This window comes from Neltuma alba, unplaced genomic scaffold (genome assembly GCF_004799145.2).
Source record: "Neltuma alba isolate B1F8T4 unplaced genomic scaffold, ASM479914v2 tig00010128_pilon, whole genome shotgun sequence".
Taxonomy (NCBI): Eukaryota; Viridiplantae; Streptophyta; class Magnoliopsida; order Fabales; family Fabaceae; genus Neltuma; species Neltuma alba.
The window spans coordinates 372,058-392,908 of NW_021635079.1; the positions used below are offsets into that span (position 1 = coordinate 372,058).

General features: G+C 34.2%; 1 protein-coding gene across 1 annotated transcript; it reads right to left on the reverse strand.

Annotated features, from left to right (window-relative positions):
* Positions 1–15,356: 15,356 nt before the first annotated feature.
* Positions 15,357–16,149, reverse strand: LOC114754286 (kunitz-type serine protease inhibitor DrTI-like). The gene has a single exon (XM_028943069.1). The coding sequence runs from the start codon at positions 16,110–16,112 to the stop codon at positions 15,462–15,464; it is 651 nt and encodes a 216-aa protein (XP_028798902.1). The 5' UTR covers positions 16,113–16,149; the 3' UTR covers positions 15,357–15,461.
* Between the last annotated feature and the right edge of the window lie 4,702 nt (positions 16,150–20,851).

Consider the following 20,851-nt stretch of genomic DNA (forward strand, 5'->3'; position numbering starts at 1 on the left):
CAAATATCAGAGTGTACCAGTTCAAGAGGATGGTTAGCCCTGGTTGCCTTTCCGAAAGGTTTCCTTGTGCTCTTGCCAGCAAGGCAATGTTCACACAGAGACATTTCCTTTTTGGACACGTTTCCTAGCAAACCCTCTAGCGTGCCATATATCGTAATTGACATCGGAAGAAAGTGCATAGCAAGAACTAGAAAAATTATCATTGAAATTTTCTAAAACAAAGAAACCATCCGAAACATAACCAGAAACTGAAAAGTTGGTCCCATATGAAATGTCTACTGTGAAATCATGAAAAAAGACATTGAAATGAAATTTAACTAAGGAAATAACAGACACAAGATTTCGTCGGATTTCCGGAGCGTAGAGGACATTTTGCAGGACTAGGGTCCTTCCTCCATGCAGGGTCAGCTCACAAATACCAATCCCTTTGACTTCTACTCTCGCATTGTTCCCAACATAAAGCCATCTGCTTCTTGCTGGTAACCGACGAAATTCTGTGAAGTTACCACGATCCTTGCTCACGTGGTCTGTGGCCCCTGAGTCTATAACCTAAACAGGATTAGTTTCAGCAATAAACGTAGTGCTAGAAACATAAGAGAAATGTATTGAATCTGAATCCAATACCTTTTTCTGTTCAGGGCAGTCCTTGGCATAATGTCCCTTTTGTTGGCAAGCATAGCATTTGATAGTTGCTATGTTCCGCTTCTTTGCAGGTTTCTTGCCTTTCTTGAAGGAACTCTTTCCCTTCTTTACTTTAGGGCCGCCTTTCTTGTTTTGAGAGCCTTTGCTTCTCTTGGACTGGTTTTGGGAGGTTGCCCCTCCCTTTCCTTCAGTTAAATATGCCTTACTGACAGGCTTTACAGTTTCCATCCGATCATCCTCCAGTTAGAGGTGGCGAGCTACATCAGCAAAGGTTTTTATACTCTCGTTATGAGTAATGGTGTGCTTCATGGTATCCCAACTTGCTGGGAGAGATCTCATGACAGCTTGAATCTATTGCTCATCAGATAAGGCGCCTCCGGCTTCCTTAAGCTCCCTGATTAAGTTCTGCATTGCCCTTAGGTGATGCCTTATGGGAGTGTTAGGACCCAGCTTGAAATTATCAAGTTTGACGGTGAGTCTCCTAAGCCTCACAGCAGAGGTACCGTCAAATTCGGATTTCAGCACTACCCACATGGCAGAGGCGGAAGGGTGTGTTTCGAATTGCACCAACACATCGTCAGTCATGGCACTTAGCATAGTAATTCTGGCGATAGTGTCCCTTCTTTTCCAGGCCACGTAGCCGTCCTGGTCCCTTCGCGATGCATTCACCTCAGGCTCTGGAAGAAAAGTAGTCAACACATCAGTGACTTCTTGTTCTTCGAGGACATACGATATCTTACGACACCACATGTTGTAATTGTCTCCGTTCAACTTGTCACCTCCTACGAGGTCAGCTATAATGGACTTGATTCCTCTTTGAGACATCGTGCTATCACATAGACAACAATGCATTTTAGTACGGTATGCAACATACACTTTATTCAAGTAGGTCACAGGTTGTCCGGGTAAGAGTCTCACCATTTTCATGATCAGGAGACAACTAGGTTGGCTCCCATCCCATTACTCCTGGTTAATCTCTTACCTTTCTTATCTCTGACTTTCCTTGAACATATCCCCAATTTGAGTTTTTCTCATGAAAACTCCTACTCAAATAAAGCATTTAAAATATAAAAAAAAACTTTATTTATCGAAGCATAAATGTTTACAAAAATTTGGATAATGCCAAAAATAAAGTCTCAAGAGTAAACATTAAATGAAAAGGAAAAACAAATGTGAACAAAAACTCATTCGTTCATGATATATTTTATCATGGGTTCTCTCAAACTCTTTTTAACATCTTTCCAGCATCTACAGAGACTTTGTTTAAAAAATGCTTCACTAAATATGTGTCCCCTCCTTGCCAGTTCCTCTCTGTATTGAATTGCAATGTTTGAGAAAAAGAGTGCGTCTTGCTCATTGACAATTTGTTTAGCATAATAACTCAATTTTGAAAATAGGCACTTTTGATGCTTGTATTCATCAGCATGCTTTTCTGCTATTTGTTCTATTAAATTTATGTCCTTGGGTCTGCAGACTTCTTCTTCTTGTTGGTCAGGAACACATTTCCTTTTACCACTGCTCCCCTCAGGTACATTAGAGTTTACTTGTGATTGAGGCGCTTTTTTTTTATTTGTACTTTCGGCAGCATAATAATTTGAAGATTTTGGAGCATCAGAAAGAGGAGAATAAGTTGGATATTTTCCAAAAGAGTGGTTAGAATTTGAGTTTGAGTTGGCCATTTCCTAAACCCAAAAAGAAGAAGTTAAGAAAAATATAAAAAATAAATATTCAAAACATTTATTTGCTATTTTTCGTACCCAAAAAGTCATAGAAAATCAGCACATAATATATTAATTTATAGCTCATGATTTTAGAAATATTTCAGGTCAAACAGGGCTCAAAAATAGCCCCTCACGCGCCCCAATAAACATTCCAATTTTTTTTTTAAAATTTTAAATAAGGGGTAGGTTCGCCCACTCTCAGGATCGACACGTGCCGCCTATCCGGCCTCTTGCCGTTACTTGACCTATTCCGTCTGATTCCTCACGTCTTAAAGAGTCGATATATGTGCTTTTTATGACAAAAGGATCCCTAGGTAGACCCCACGCGCCCACAAGGCGCGTCTAAAAAAAATTTTTGAGAGAAAAAAAGCATTTTTTTTAATTAAAAAAATATTTTTTAAAAAAATTTTTGGGTCCAGGGAGGATCCGGGTCCACAGACCTGAAACGCAGCGTTTCACTTGACCTTCAGCCGGGTCACCCCAGATTCGGCTGGAGCTCCGACGGGTCCGTTACGACCCGCCATTTTCGAACCTTGATTTTTTTCTCCTCCGAGCTTCGTTTTATGCATTTTAGGTGTCTATGAACTCGTATTTTCGTGCTCTACAACTCTATGGGTTCATTTTCTTTAAAAAGACATCATTTTTAAAGACCCAAAAATAGGAGTGTACGGCCGACGCTGGGGCTTTTGGGAAAAGATTTAGATCACGTTTTTGAACCTCACAGCATTACAGTAATGTTTTCGAGCTTCAATTATATATACAGAGTGTGTATTTGAGTTTAAAACACAAGCATATTGAGTTCGAATGATATACGGCATATTCATGATGCAGCGGAAAAAAAAAGAGCGTGAATAATATATGCACACATATATTGAGAGCCTCAAGAACATCTCGGCTTTGATGCCAATGTTGTAATTAAAAAGACACTGGATCGAAAACATACCGGGTCGGATCTCGGGTCGGGTCGTCGGATCTTCTTAGCTCACGCTTAAGCTAGACTATAAAAAGTCCAAGCTTTTAAGTGCACAGTAGAGCACCTTTTTGCAAGAAAGAAAATAAGAGAGAGAGAGAGATATAGTAGGAAAGCTCTACTACTGGAATGATTTGAACTGACGGGGGGAAGCCTCTATTTATAGCTTTTGTCAGGGATATTTTGGGTAGCATAAAAATATCTACTGAGCCCATCAGATAAAATCTGAGATAAGATATAATATATCCTTATCTCATAATATCATGATATTTGAATTTTAAATCCAGAATCAATCACAATTAATTCTAAATATATATACTTAATATATATTTAATCTACACAATATAAATTAATTAATTAAATATAAATTAATTAGATTTATATCGTAACCGATTAGATATGATTCAGGGTGTTTGACCAAGTCAAACATATCACAATATCGCTTGGATATTTGACTAATATATTCTCTTTATACCCGGTCAAATAATCTGGCCCATCAAGGGCGGATCCCAAGCCCAAAATTTAACATCCACTATAGTCCAAGATTAACTGGGCTCTTGGTGGCTCAGTACAGCAATTGATTATCTCAATCACTCCCTCTTACTGCCTGTAAGGTTACAATCTCATTCAAGAGTCCACACTCTTGAGTTACACTCAAAACGTGATTAAAGATGATGTTCCAGTCTCTCTCACAAAGTAAATAAATGTGAAACACTGAAGCTCAGTAGAAAAAAAATAGCGTATTGAATGCAACAGTAAGAGTTAATGCAGAAGGTAGCTCACGTACGAAAGAGCTTCTAGCTGTTGAGAGTTTGGTTGCTTGTTTTCCCAGTTGCAACAGTATTCGTCATTAATGTTTCTGAATGGTAGGTTATAGGCTACTTAAATAATCGCTGAGCTTGCTTCGTATTTTGTATCAATATTTCAATCTAATAAGTTTTCCATTCAGAATGAAACTCAGGAAGATAATTGATCAAATGATAATAATATTCATATGGTAGATCAGAAGGGAATCAATCAAATATCAGATCAATAACTATGAACTGAACATCCTTGATTGAAGTCATGATCGATAACTGGTTTATCGATTACGTTATTGATTAAATAAGATGAAAGATTTTAAAACAGATAACTATATTTATCGATCAAGTTATGGATTAACTCATGATCGATCAGGTGATCAATAAATGAAAAGAGTGACTTGAGAAAGATCTAGAGAAAAGGCTCAAGGTCACTTATGATTTTGAATCCCTTAAAATAGAGAATTAAGATAAACAATAAGGCTGAGAAAAGCTTGAAGAGAAATATTTAGAAGATTTTTGGACTTTACTGTAACTTTTTGTTATTGAAAGAACTGGATCATTGATCGAACAAGTGATCGAAAAATATTTGATCGATTAGGTTATCGATAAAGATAAGCAAGAGACAATTTGATTTTCAAGATATAGTAATCGAATACTTCATCGATAAATGGATGACAGAAAATTTGATCGATAAAAAAGGTTTAACAAAGATTTTCACAGAGAGCACAAGTCCTATGATGATCGAGTAAGTGATTGATTAAAGATTGATCGATCAAGTAATCAATAAAAATATAGTTGAGAAACTTAGTTTTGAAATGCCAGGAAAGAGTTTGATTGATCACGTTATGTGAAAATAGAACATTCAGAAGAAAGGGTGATCGATTATTTTATCGATAAATCAATGCTCGATCAAGTGATCGAAGAGATGCTTAATACAGTTTAAGCCAGTAAAAGGGTAATGATTGATCATTTGATCAATAAACCGTTGATCGATAAAGAGCTTTTTTAAAACACTTAATCATTAAGAGAAATATCACTAAACAGGTAAATTATTATGTAATAACAGAACAAGTTATTGATAAAGCTGTGATCGATAAAGTGATTGATAAATGATGATTAAAACAAAATACAACGAGAGAAGGAAGATTTACCATTTATCTATTTCTTTATCAATGACTTATTTATTGATCATGTGATCGATAAATACTTACCATAAATTATGTCCTATCATCGGTTAGTTGTTCGATCATTAGATTATTGATCAATTGATTGATAATTTTCTACAGACTTATACACAAAATATTGTTAACAATGATCGATCAACACATATAAATTGATTTATCTATCAAGTTATCAATTAACATTTCTGCTAAGTTATTTGTTTACACATAAACTTTATCTATCATGTGATCGATCAACTTACTAAAACACAGATTTTTTAATTTGTCATCATCAAAACCTTAAATCTAACACAATATACTTTAGGTATTTTTATTATCCATTTACAAAGCATAGAGAAATATGTAAAAGAAAAAAATCAACAATGTTTCCTATTACTATTACTTGTTGACTAACTAGCCAATTTAATTTAGACATGCAGATAGGCTTTGGCTTTAGCTAAAAGAAGCTTAAGATAGGTAATTAAACCATTCTCTTGAATCCTAATGAAGTCACTTTATTCCATGAAAAATTTACTTGTTGCTGGCTGATTGGCATGAATATGTAGAATGATTCCATGAAGCCATTAAATAATTTCTTGAAACGATTTGATTATTGACCAACCACCAAAAAAGTCCACATGGATGTAGTCAAACCCAAGAAGAGCAATAACATGAAGAGAAGTAGAATGGCAACAAGAAGTCCAAACAAAGGAGTAAATTGTTTTAAATTGATTTTGAAGTTTTAATTTTGACATCAAACCCATCAAATCCATTACCTGCAAGAATGGCATAAAAACAATAGCTTAAAAGATGTTTCTATTAGAGAAACATTACACAAATCTAAGCCCACAATCATAGGAACAATAACTTAGCTTCAGCTAGCCCATTTAGTTTTACTTGGTCAAAAGATGCTAATAGTGCTACGTCTCCACTCTTTCTGCTACATATTTTTCCTCACGTGTATCACCTACATACTCTTTGTCCTTTATACACAGCACTGTATTTGTCCTTTATACACAGCACTGTATAGAATACTCCTACAAGGATTTGTTCATTAAGCCCCTAAATAAATACTCCTCCAGTCCTAAATATAAGACCTGTTTTGTAGTGCAATTTGCACTACAAAATGGGTGACCGAAGGAGCACTACTTTTTCTTATCTTTTGACTCCTACTTTATCTTCTACTTCTTCTCCTGCATATTTTCTTTGAACAATGATAATTATGAAATCTGGAAAACTCAAATAATTCCTTATTTATATAGGCAACAACTTTTATCTTTACTTGATGGTACTTTTATAGTTCCGTCTCTTCGTTTATCTAATGGCATTCTTAATCTTGCATATGTCAAATTTTGAGTTGATTATTGCTTCCCTTACCATCTAGACTGGATTTATCTCTAGAGAAAATGTTTTGTTATTTGTTGATTCATCAGGCCAAACTCCTTTCTCTTCATTCTCCCTCTAAAATTTTTGATAACCTGAACACAAGAACCAGTGTACTTAATTAATCTCAGCAAACTTCTAATGGCTCTTTTTCTTACAAAGGAAGAGGACGTTGTGAATGTTTTGATGGCTACAAAGGATCTAGAGGTCACTTTTATAGAGACCATGGCTTTGGTAATAGAGGATGTGGTATGTTTGATGATGAAAGATACTACCATTATTGTGTAAATATAGATATACTCCTTAGACTTGCTATCATCAGTATAATCAAGCTCCTCCATCTGCTTATTTGGCTTAATAAAACTATTCTACATACTTCTTTGTTGCTAATAATGCATGGCATTTTGACACCAGTGCTACTAATCATATGACCTCTTAATATGTCCAATCTTAACCTTCATTTTGACCCATCTAGAGAGAGTGCGCAAGTGCAAAATAACAATGCTTTCCCTATGCCTATAGCAAATCAAGGTTCAGGCTATTATCCTATCTCTTCCTATAATTTCTTTCTTTTTGATCTCTTACATGTCCAACTGTTTTTAAAAAAAAAATGTTTTTTTTGGCTCATTTATGCCTTGATAATTCTGTTTACTTTAAATTTTATTCTTCTCTCTTTCCCATGAAGGATCTTAACCAACCAAGAATTTTCTTTACCCATCTCCACTTGAACTTTCTCAAGCTAGTTTGGGAGTCAAAACATCTAGTAATTAGTGGCATTCTATATTTAGACATCTAGCCTATCAAGTCGTGCATAGAGTGCTTTCTCAGTATTCTCTTCCTAGTTATCCTTTACAATCAGTGTCCTATTCACCATATAATGAAGCAAAGAGTCATGTTCTTATCCATCCCTTCTCTCCCCATTATTCTTTCCATTCCTTTTACTTGTTTTAATTGATATTTGGGTCTACTCCTCTATTATCATTATTTATGTATCATTATTATGTTTGCTTTGTAGATAACTTTACAAGATTCATATGGTTTTATCCTCTTACGCAAAATATGAAGTTTAATTTCTCAGGAATTTTTACTTTTTCAAAGGTAAGTTGAAAATCTATTTAATACTAAAATAAAATTCCTTCAAACTGATAGTGGTGGAGAATTGTAAGCTTTACATAAGATTCTTCCATCTTTTAGTATAATTCATCACATCATGTCTAGTATAATTCATCTCATAAAATTTTTGTTCAACGCAAACATAAACATATTGTAGAATTTGGACTTGCACTTCTTAATCACATGTCTTTGCCTCAACAATTCTCAGCACATGTTAGTTTACTTAATTAATCGTTTGCCTTCTACCACTCTCAATAATAAATCTCTTTTTGAATTATTATTTAATCAATCTCCAGATTATTTCTTTTTAAGAGTGTTTGGGTGTTCTTATTAGTGTTATCTACGTGCTTATACTCATAATAAACTAGAGCCTAAATCCACTCTTTGTATTTTTATTATTTATGTTTTGAGCCAAAAACTAGTAAAATTTTGTTTCAAGAAATGTTTGTTTTGTTGAACAATGAATTTCCTATGGTCTATTTATTTTATCAGCCCACCAACCACTCAGTCCACTATTTTTCCTATTTTAAATACTCTTAAGCCCAGCCTAATAGACTCTTGACATGAACCTACTTCTCCTTCTAATCTACCTGATTCACATAATATCCCTTACTCATCAAAATTATCATCCTCGCCATCAATGATTCTCCTTCCTCTTTTACAACAACTTCTTCATCTCTCCCCTATGCTTCGTCTCAGTTGTCCCCTCCTATTTAGTCTTCTCCTTAGCCTCTTCGCATGGTTACCCATGCCCAAACTAACTCTCCTAAACCAAAGTAGTTTAGGGACAACATTATTGCCTAGCTTCCATATACCATTGTCATGCCACTTGACTCACTCCAATGCACCGACCTTTATTATAGAAACCTTATGATACCCTAAATAGCATATTTCCATGAGAGAAGAGCTTGATGGTCTCATTTCTCATCAAACACGGCATTTGGTTCCTCCCTCACCATCTCAAAACATTGTTGGCTGTAAATGGGAGTTGTGTAAGAATTTTAAGGCCGATGGTACTTTTGATAAGTATAAAGCACACTTGGCGGCAAAGGGTTTTCATCATGCCTTAGGTATTAATTATTATGAAACTTTGTCCCTCGTGGTTAAGCTTGCTATAAAACGTCTTCTTTCTCTAGCTATTTCTTTCGATTGGGTCATATAGAAAATTGATAGTCAAAATGCCTTTTGACATGGTGATTTAGAAGATGATCCGCATATGATTCAAACCTCCTAGATCTTGAAATGCTATGTTTCCTAATCATGTTTATAAACTTTAGAGATCTATTTATGGTTTAAAACAACCACCATGTGCCTGGTTCTCAAAACTGAGTCATTGCCTTGGTCAACTAGGATTTGTTTCTTTAAAAGTTACTACTTCTCTATTTGCCAAGCGTGATGCTTCTTCTAACTTTTATATTTTGATATTGTGGATGATTTATTAATTATTAATTCTTATTCAGTTATTCAGAGTTTGTTTCACACTATGAATACTTATTTCCCAATCAAAGTACTTAGTTAACTTAGTTATTTTCTTGTTATTAAATGTCACTTTACTTTGATTGGGTTATATTTTTCTCAAGGTAAATATATTTCAAACTTATTGGCCAAGACAAGTATGCCTTACTGTAGTCCAGAAGACACGCCTATGTCTCCCAAATCAAAGTTGTTTGCTTTTGAAGGTTCTAGTATTGAGAATGATAAATTTTATAGAAGTGTGGTTGGTAGTTTACAATATTTTCCTTTACTTGACCAGACATGTCTTATGCTATTAATAAGGTATGTTAATTTCTTCATCATCCACTCAATTCTTATTAAAAGGATGTTAAGAGGATTCTTTGGTATTTGTCCAATACTATAGATCATGCTCTTGTAATTAGAAAGTGTTCTACTTCTTCTGTAGTTACATACACTAAAATTGAGTCTCTTGAGAGTCTTGTTGCCTATTCAAATTCTGACTGTGCAACACCTACCTTTCTATATACTTATAGGGTCATTTTAATGTCTGTGAATCACTAACCGCCAAGTTTTTGTCTTGGCAATAACTGAATTTTGTTTTGAAAAGTAACTTTTCAAAACTTAGAATTTTAAAAACCAAATTCCAATATAGGAATTAAACCTGAAACTATCATTGGAATTCATAACAAAAATAATTTAGACTTACAGAAATGTTGACCAATGATGCAAAGTCAACCCTACTTTCAACTTAATCTGTTATCACCTAGAATTATTTTATACTATAAAATCTCATAATAACAAGTGGGATTATAGTAGCCATCCCAGTCGATAGCACTTACCTGCACCCGGCAATGCTCTCCTCCTTATAGAAGATATAAAATAATATTTACGTAAAGCAAGTAACCTGCTCACATAACATATATAAAAGTATAAAGATTAATTACCAAAATATTTTACTACATATGTACAAAATACAGTGGGCACCCCTACTCTTCAATCAACCCACCTTCTTCTTGTATAATTTCTTTTCCCTTAGAGTTGCTCGCCTTTGCTATATATCATGGAAAGAAGGGTGAGATTCTAAAGAATCCTTGTAGTAGAAGTTTTCATCAAATAATTGTGCAGATTACATAAAGCATACAAAACAAGCCAAGTGGAGCATAACCTTGTGAGCTAATGCAATTAATCATTTATGCGTAATGACAAATAAATAAGCTGAATAAATAATTCGCAAATAATTAATAAATATTACCATATATCTATCAGCTACACATGATCACGGCTAAACAATCCATGCAAGGAATTAAGGATTACATGTTCTCAAGCTTTAAAACAACAATATGATACAAACAGACATGTAGCAATCATACACAAGCGTAAAAAAGAAAAGAACTACTACCTAGACTTTCAACTTATAAATCAAACCTTACACTCTTCCTTCCTTTCTGCTTTTGTCGTGGGCTTTTATAGATATCAAAACATATCATATTCGTAAGAGTAAATTAATGCTTAGTCTAACTATATTTCATAAATTAAATATCTTCGTTTAAATCCTAAATCTTCTTTAATCTCCACCCTTACTTAGTTGTTAGTCATCATGAACAACTATTCTTATTCATAATATATTTTTTGAATGGTTTTTCTTTCTTTTGTAACCCCAAATAGTTACTTTATTTAGTAATTGGTCACTCACTCATCCTAACCATTCACACACAAGTTTGCTTACTTGAGTTCTAGTCAAGTAAGTTTAAATTTTAATAGTTTTCAACCAAGACATGCTCGTAAACATATATATTTACTTAATCAATATTTAAATCCAAATTAAACAAGCGAAGCAATTCAACTTCTAGACACCTTTCAATCTTCTTAACTTTAAATTTGCTGTCCTCAAACAATCTTTCTCACAAATTCTGTCAATTACAAATTTTGTCCCATACATTAGCCACTGAATGTGCCATTAAGAATTTTCCTAATGTATACCTTTGAAATAATTTCTAAATACCATGATAATTAATCTACCCGTTTAAAATTCCCATCCAACATTTGAAAACCTCAAGCAGCCTCAACCAATAATATTCATGTCACTTTCTACAAACTTTGGCCGAGACACACATATGGTATTCGTATTAATAAACTCTTCTAATATTAAAATTCTATAACCATATTTAGTTAAACTTGATCTCTCTCTAACTTCTATTTTTCAATCAATCCCATCTTCAAAACTTGAACCCCAAACTTCAAACACTCTTTTCAATTTAAATCTAAAAATTTTCACATCAAGAACAATATTTAAATAACTAGCTTAGAACCTTTAAACATTCTTAGCTACTTCAAACATCTATAAACCTATATATCACATCTCCTACTCACACACAAAACATATGGACCATTGCTATACTTTCTATTAATCTCAGCTTCTTCATGAAATGTGGACTTTTGAATTCAATTACGCATTTATCTAAAACGTGTTTTGCTCTTTCTAGTCCTATAAACTGAAACCACTCATCACCTACTGATATAATATTCTTTCTACCCATTAAACTATGTTTTTAAGCTCCTCTATATGTTCGTATGTCATTTACAAATCAGAACAGAACTCTTTCCACACATGCGTGAATCTGACTTCAACTTCTTCAAGTCAGGTACCCCTGTTTGGCCGAATTAAAACAGAGCAACCATTCGGATACACACACACACACGCATACCTACTACTTCTCACTAGCTTCACAACTTGACGGCATGGAGGGACCCCTTAAACGAACATTTGACTTTCAAAATCACAACCCAGATTCGGAAAGCTATAGAATCAGCACACACACGCCAATCCACTAAAGAAAAATTCTGTTCGGTTAAGCTCAAAATCGAGGCACTAAGAAGACATTCAGATTGAAGAAAACCCACATACAACCAACCCATTCTATGCAACCAGAGAATCTACTTTTACTCCCAAAACAAACCAGAATCCATAGCCCAAAACTGAAAAGAAAAAATCAACCTCCCCCGTTCGACCAAAACAAGAACAGAAGCAACAGCAACATGCAACCAGAAAAGCTACTTCTGCACACTTCAATCTTACCAACAAACATACATTCACCGATCCTTTTCTCCTTCCCTTCACTTTCTCTCAATAACCAAATTTTCTCACTCAACCATTGCACCTTATTAAGCCACAGATCAAGAAAACAAGAGTGGAAGGAAGTTCAGCAGGCTCACCTTGGTTGAAAACATGGATTACATGCAGAAAAATCCTCCCCGATCACCGTCTTCGTCACCTTCTTCTCTGGTCTTCCTCTGGAGCTCCCTCTCTCTCTTTTCTCTCGAGGTTCAGACACGGAAATGAAGATGGACTCATGGAAGGGAGTTTTCGGTGTTAATAAAAGATGGGCACGTGTGAGAGTAAGAGAAATGACCATTGTGCCCTCTATATCTTTCCTTTCTTTTCCATTTCCATTTCCCCCTTCCTACGATTTTTCTGAAATTATAGAATAAGTCCAAAAATTATTCTACAATGGATTTTCCTTATCTATTAGCTTCTTTGACTCATAAAGTAATGTCCCTGAAAATTTCGAGTCAAAATCATCTCCTAGATATTTTTCTTAAATTTCCTAGAAAAATAGCCCTTAATTCTAGAAATCCTTAATTCATTTTAAGGATTTTATACCTGTATTAGCACCTTTTTTCCATCAAATAATGATTCGAAAATTTCCAGATTAAATATAAACCTCTAGGCATTTTTCTTATAATTTTCTCAGAAATTCAACCATTTTTGTTCTAGAAATAGCTTTTAAAATTATCTAAGCCACTTTTTGAAGAATAAACTTTTCCATGAAATTTCTAAGTCCACAAAACTAATTATTCCATAATTTTTCCCAATTTATTTAAACTTTCAGTAATTTTAAATAAATTTTTCTTTTCTATTTTTTTCTAAGTCAAAAAATTTGGGGTGTTATAGACTAGAGTGGTAATGTTGATAATAGACAATTCATAGGGGGGTATTATGTGTTCTTTAGTCCAAATTTAATTTCTTGGAGTTCCTGGAAACAACTTACAATGGCTAGATCATCCACCGAAGCAAAGCATAAAGCTCTGGCCCTAGCTGCTTGTGATTTAATCTAGCTGCAAACTTTGTTGGGTGAACCTGGCATTTTTCTTCCTAAAGCTCCCACACTTTGTTGTGATAATATTGGTGCTACTTATTTGACTGCAAATCCTATCATGTATGCTAGAACCAAACATATTGAACTTGATTATCATTTTGTTAGAGAAAGGGTAGCAGCTAAGGCTTTGCAGATTTCAATTGTCTATTCAAAAGGTCAAATTGCAAACACATTTACCAAGCCACTTTAATGCCCCCAGGTCTAAATTTTTGTGCTCAACTCTCACTGTCACTTAGATGTCGTTTGACTTGCATGGGCTATTAGAGCAACATTACAGAAATCTAAGCCCACAATCACATGTGTAGTAACTTAGTGTTGCTTAGCCCGTTTAGTTTTACTTGATACTTTATGATGTATTCTAGAAAATACTATTAAGGCTGCATGCGGGGTACCACTTGCACACTCTGTCTTATATATACAGAACCAGATAGTGTACTCAATTCAACGAATAAAATGCTCAATTTTCTAGATTTGCTTGCTTCCTCTGCTTTAAGACTTTGTACCTTCTCTAGTTTTCATGCTCATCAAAGAGAGAAAAATTTTTAGATTCACTGCTTTACATTATTCTTTCCATGGAACATTCTCAAAATAAATTTTCAATAAGAAATTTATGGCCAATTTCATCTTAAAATAATTGACAAAAAATTTTCTTCAATTTCTGTTTAAGGAAAAAATGGCAAACCAACAAAAAACTGGTCCTAGTGAAAGAGGTTTTAGCCGTTTAAGTGCAAGGTCTTGAGGTCGAGTCTGTGTGAAAGCCAAAAAACACCTTGGAAGAGTTACCCCTAATTAAATTCGACAGTAGTCAAATATAACCCAATTTAATAGTTATATAAAAAAATAAAATCACGGAACGAAATATTTATTCAATCCAATCCTTTAATGAGTGGATCACTTCGTTAGCTACCATGTGTGAAGCTCTGAGGAGGAGTTTATTGTATATTCTTGACTCGCGCAAATAGATGAACATGTCATCCATATCATTTAAATTCGTTGCTATTCATAACCAATTTGTTTTATTTGAAAGAATTTGGTCTAGCCTGTAGGTCTCGACTTTCATGATTTAATTTAACTAGTACGAGTGATGGTTGAACTGATAACACAATAATCAAATAAAAATAATTATATGCATTTAATATTCATATACACATATATAAAATAAATCTATAATAGTCTAATTGTCAAAATAATAATACCACAATATACGAGCTTTTTAACGAAATAAACTATAAATTGTGCGGACATGCATTGAGTCTTTTAATAGGGTGAATTTTTTAATGGTTTTTTAAAATTTTTTCAGCCTTTCTTTCGTTTGGCCCAAAACTCATTTGATTCTCTAAAAACCATTGCCCGTTTAAGCTTAATGGCGGTTAATTTTTGTTCAACTGAACTCGATCATTAAAACAGTTTTTTCAATCCAAACCGAGCCACAAGTGAGTCCGGTCTGCCTCAATTTTCAAAACCAGGATTCCAAGACCCTTGTATATAGATTTTAAGGCCACCCATTTATAACTATTACCTCTTGTTCTAATTATAAGAACGAGTTGACTAATTTAAGGAGATTAAAAAAACAAGTTAAATTAGTTATTTGTAATAAATAGGTGTTGTTTTTTCTTAAAATATCCTTACTAATCAAGTGTATTGACTAAAACTATCATTATTAGAAGGATTACATTAGAAAAAATGCATAAATATGAGAGACAAAGTGGATTGGGGTCTTATATTTAGGACCAAAATAAAAATCAAATAAGGTTTTACACTAGGGACCGAAAGTAGTACTTCATTATCTTTACTAATTCAACCTTCCAGCAAATATATAACTAGGAATTAAGAAACTGATTCTGCGTCAAGCTAATTAATTAGAAAGTGTTTGATTTGTTTTATGATTCCATCAACCCGGAAACTCCAATTCCAAAGACATAGAAATGGTTCACAGAACAGCCAAAAAAAAGAAACAAATCATATTATCACAATTACTATTGTTAAGTGAACTTCAGAAAACAAACTCACAACAATTGAGATTCACCCTTAGCATATTTCTTCTTTTTGAATCTACATCACCACGTACGAACAATGGACGAATCTTCAAGAGCAAAGCTATCATCTTCAGCCATCACAAACTTAAATATCAAAGGCTCCAAATGATCTGTGACCACCAAACGCCTAAAATACTCATCGTCAAACTGAACTCCAATGTGTGTACAATCAGATTCACCTTCACCCTCACAGAACACAGGCTTGTAATATCCTTTATCGTAATCATATGTTTTCAAATAGAAAGAACCACAAACAACGTTGTCATAATCTGCTTCATCACCAACCATCACATGTTTGCCTAAAGGTTTTGACTTGACGACGACCCATTTGTTAGAACTGATGCAGAGAGAAGGAACTGTGAAGCTTGGGAACGATATGGATATGGGAAAACCAGTGGTGATGAAGCCGAAGCTGTCATGTGAGATTGAGATCTTTGAAGGTATCGTGATGTTGTGAAGTAGTTGAATGACTGAGATTTGACAGAAGCTTGTATCAACGGCTGTGATGGATCCGCCATTGTCGAGCAAGATGAAGTAGCTTCGATCGATTAACAGTGCCCTGCCTTTTGAGTCGTTCACAAGATCAACTCTCTCTGAATGAACAGATCTTCTGGTGGAGATGAAGAGAAAGAGAAAGAGAAACCAGAATTTTGCTGTTGCTTTGGTCTTCATTGTTGGCTTGCTAGATAAGGTATGTATGGCTATGGAGGATAAGCTTTACGTGGAATGTGAATATGTTAACTTGGAGCTTCAATATATATAGTAACATATGAACCATCGGGTGTTTAGGGATGTCTTGGGAAATAAATATTCTTTATGTCCTAAATATAAAACCCATTTTATAGTATAATTTACATTATAAAATGAATTTTATTTTTATGATAACGAGTATCTTTTAATAGATTATAATAAGTGACATTAGAAAGAGGCATATCACGTGGAATTTTTTTATAAAATTTTAGTTAAAATTTCATTCACACTGTTCCAGCAATAAATTTTCTATTCTAGTTAAATAGAGGTATATTTTTCTACCTCTGATGGGTGAATATTTTATTTTTGGATGACAAAGATGATGAGGGTGAAAAAATATTTAATTTTGAACTTGAAATCTAAATTTTAAGATAATTTACATTTTGTCATTTAAAACTTTTATTTATATTATAAATTTTGGAGTTTTAATTAATCAATTACGCAAACATTTATTTTTCATTCTATAGAGTTTATATATTTCCGATAAATTTAAATTAAGTTTGGAGTTTATATATTTCAGCTTCCGCCCTTGCACGTTACAAGCAATGAAGAAGATCCAAAAAGGAATCGCATATTTGACAACACGTGGCACTAAAATATGAATTGATGTTTGAGATTATTTTATTTTATATGACACGTAAGCATATATTTCACTATCGCAGTAACATCAACCACGACATTTTTTATTCCATGACATTATTTATTGAAAAGCCAGACCATTTACCATTTTTCAAAACATTTTATTTGAAACATTTTCTAAAATATTTTATAGTTTATAATCTATTTATTCTAAAAACAAATTTCATTTGATTCCTTTTTCCTCCTTTTTATTTTTTTTTAAAAAATGCAAATGAAATTCTTTACGAAACGTACCCCTTATCTTCTGGGTGCACGCTTGGCTAAGAATTGAGATAATGCAATGACAGGATTGGCGTTGGTTGGTCCACCGTTTTTTTTTTCCCCTAACTTTATTTAAACTCTATATGATCTAGTCCCCAAAAAAAAAACCAAAAAAAAATCTCACCACCAATTACTAATTAAGCTCCGTTAAGAATTGTTAAACTAATTTTGATATTCTAATATGGATTGGCTTGATGTTTGTTGTGGTTTTTCAAGAGTGTGCTATAGTTTTGGCAAAGCCCTATAAATTTGGGGTTTTGATGATTTTGAGGTTTAGAATGGTTTTGAAGAGTTTATTCTCTTAGGATTAGAAGTTTGCTTGTGCTAGCCTTCAATTCATATGCAACTCGTGTTATAAATTTTATTTTTGACATTTGATTGATGTGTAAGCTAATAGATTATCAAAGCTTGATAAGCCTGACCAACAGAATTGTGTCTAGCGAAAAAAGTTAGTCCCATAACATAGTAAACTAAGATTTAAATTTCTGCTTGAAGAAATACTTATATTTAGCACCTGATAATATCTCAAACAAAATTGCTTTCAATAAAAAGGTATACATGCCTAGCGCCGCCCCGGGGGGGCCTTGGTAAGCGTGAGCTTAGATACTTTAGATAACCATATTCGTTCATTTTGTATGCCATGCATGGCATTGAAACATGGACTGAACCTACCAGTTCAGTCCAAAAGCTAACGAACTGGCTCAGCAACTAGTCCAATTGGGCATAGAAATCGGGTTTGAGGTGACTGGGCATGACTCGGGTTATGTGGGTAACCCAACCAATTTGATTGGTGAACCCGTTGTTTTTTTAAAAACTATTTTGATGATTTTTTAAAAAAAGTTATTAATAATCAGAACTTAGTGATTGAATGACAGTAAGGAAGAATATTTTGTTATCATATATGTATTTTTATATTTTGTTATGATGAATATTTAGTGATTTTAATAATATGATACTGTGACTTTAATTCATAAAAGGAATTACAAAGAAGTTGGAAAGAAATTGTAATTATATGATTATTTTATTAGTTATGCAAGGTACTAAATTGACATTTAATTCTTAATGAAATTTAAATTATTTTTTATCTTGAGTTGACTCCAATCTGACCCAACAACTCTTGATCCACTGCTTTTACCGATTCAATGACTGGTCTGGTTTTCACTATTTTAATTCATATTGTAACTGGCTTATTTTTAATCAAGTCAGACCCGAGCCAAAAAGTAAGTAAAAAGTCACAGGTTTAACTCAACTTTGATCGAACAATATTTGATGTGTCTTACATATGTTTTTGCGATGAAAGTAATGTTGGAAATTGTGCCCTAGGGGCCAATCATTGTTAATTTATGAATTTATTAATTACGTTATCATATTATTTGCATGTTTACTGTGATGACTATCCTTGGATAACTCATGGTTTATCCTAAATGTCCCTGGTCGGTCATCTATGTGGGAGCAAAGATGAAATAAGACTAGTATGACTTTAAAGATATATAGAGATATAAATTAAAGTCATAGGCACATGTAAGAGTACAAGGTGTTGGATCGACCCGCTATGAGAGAGCTGCATGGGTTAAGTCATAAGCTTCTCTCATATATAAACCATGTCACTGTGCCCTTTGACCTGAGATCGTCATGGATTCCTACATGAGAAAAGCTCAGCTTTGACCTAGTCAAAAGTCGCTTTTGACCGAGTGATCATAAAGACTATGTTCAGGCTTAGTGGTTTTTCATGCGGAGGAATGTGAATGGTCAAAATAGAATTTGTCCCTCACATTCGTAGAGAGATATTACTGGGCCCCTCGATGAGTGAGTCTGAGAAATGTATGGCCATACTATAATGGAAAGGTAGTTCCGTTTTTATACTCAGACTACTCAGGGATCGAGAAAGTAATGGTCATGAATAGGAGGATGACGTTCTCCATGCCTCATCCATGACCAAAATGTCGTGTGACAAAAGGGACACGATATGGTTGTATGAAAGGTTACATCGTTCAACGATCCTCATATGATTTGGGTAGTCGTGATGTCTTGCTAGAGACCGCTTATGACTTGTGAGTCATTTTAGTTAATGGCCCACTGCCAACTTCATATGGGCCTACAGGGTCGCACACAAAATAGCCCAACACGAGTTATGATGTCCATATTCATTGAATCTAAGATATGTCCAGATTCAATGAATAATATAGGGTGGACGTGTATATATATATATAAATTCGTATATATATATTATATAAATGTAAGAGATATTAATTGTTAGATTTAATTTATAAGGATAAATTAAATATATATAAATTAATTCCGTCATATCTTTATTAAATAAATAGGTGAATTAAATCTGTGAGACGGATTTAATTTAAACCATATTTATTTAATTGTTCTCTTATCTGATTAGGCAATATTTGATATTGTATTAATTTCGGAATTAATTTAGAATTAATTTCGAAATTAAATATTATTCATTAAACCTATAGCATCCTATATATTTGATATGAGGAGCTAGGGTTTTAAGCGTGAGAGTACCAACAGATAAGAGACAGCCTAAGAGAGATAAGAGTGGATGGATTCTCTAGAAACCCTAGACGGACAAAAAGGGTGCTAGCAAGCCGTTTGTAACCGGAGAGCTATTCGTGTGGATACTGGTAGAGGAAGCCGACAGGAGTTGTCGACTTCGAACGACAAAGGAGGCGAGCAGACGCATCCTGAACGGCAGAATCACCGAGCCACCAGGAAATCGAACACCGAAGGTAATACTTCTTACTACCTGACTTAAACGCGAACGGTAGATCTGGGCAAGGGATTGAAAGTTTTAAAATTTTTAAGTTGATTTCCACTGCGCGTCGTCTTTCAATTCCCTACAAGTAATTCTTGCACCATAGCTGATGAAAACAGTTCTCGTACCATTCTTGGCTAAAATAATTACATTATTTTTTAAAGCATGAAAATTAGTTCATTATCTCTCGCTCTTGGGGAGAGATTCTTCACCATTGACTTGGATAGTTCCCTTTTGTTTTTTTTTTTTTTAATCTTTGTCTTTTGCCGACTTCTTCATGGGATTTGGTGATCGCTGCAAGAGGTTATAGCAAGACCTCTCTTCGGTTGGTGCTAAGTATGGTGGAAAGACATGAAGAAGAAATAAGGAATAATCGGCGGTGGTTTTGCCTAACTTGATTCAAAGGATGGAGAGAGAAAGAAAAGAAGCCAATTAGGACTCTGATTCAAAGGAATATCAAGCTTCATTGAGTTGGGTGAGAGTTCAACGCTGAAGCCTTGCTTGTGAAGGGTTTTTGGGAAACAAAGCTCAGTCTCTGTGAATCTTGTTATTAAGGTGGTGTGGAAAAGAAGAGAGTTGACTATAAGTTTCCATGCACTTAAAAAGTCTTATGCTATTTCATTTTGTTTTTCTTCTTCGTCCCTTTCCCTTATACTGTTCAAAACGTTAGTCCTGATAATTTTGAAATCGGTGAAAACAGATTTAACGAAAAGAAAAGAGCGTGAATCCAAAACTGCAGCACGTTAAAAGGGTAAGGACTTCGAAGGGGTTTAACCCAAAAAACAGAAAATGGCCATGTCGGGCCGTAAAAAAGGTGCTGTTCTCGGTGTTGTGACTACGTTGAATTGGTTGCTGGGAATCCAGGGGGTTGGCTGAGAATTGGATCTGGGAACATTCTTAGAGTCATCAAGGCTGTGGACTTCCGTAGTTGAGCTTTCGGTATTTTGGTCGTCCCCTTCAATTGCTGGGCCTTTGCTATGTGGGTTCAATT

Excerpts from the sequence above, each read along its gene's own strand:
- LOC114754286 (XM_028943069.1), bottom strand. The coding sequence starts at position 16,112 with ATGAAGACCAAAGCAACAGCAAAATTCTGGTTTCTCTTTCTCTTTCTC.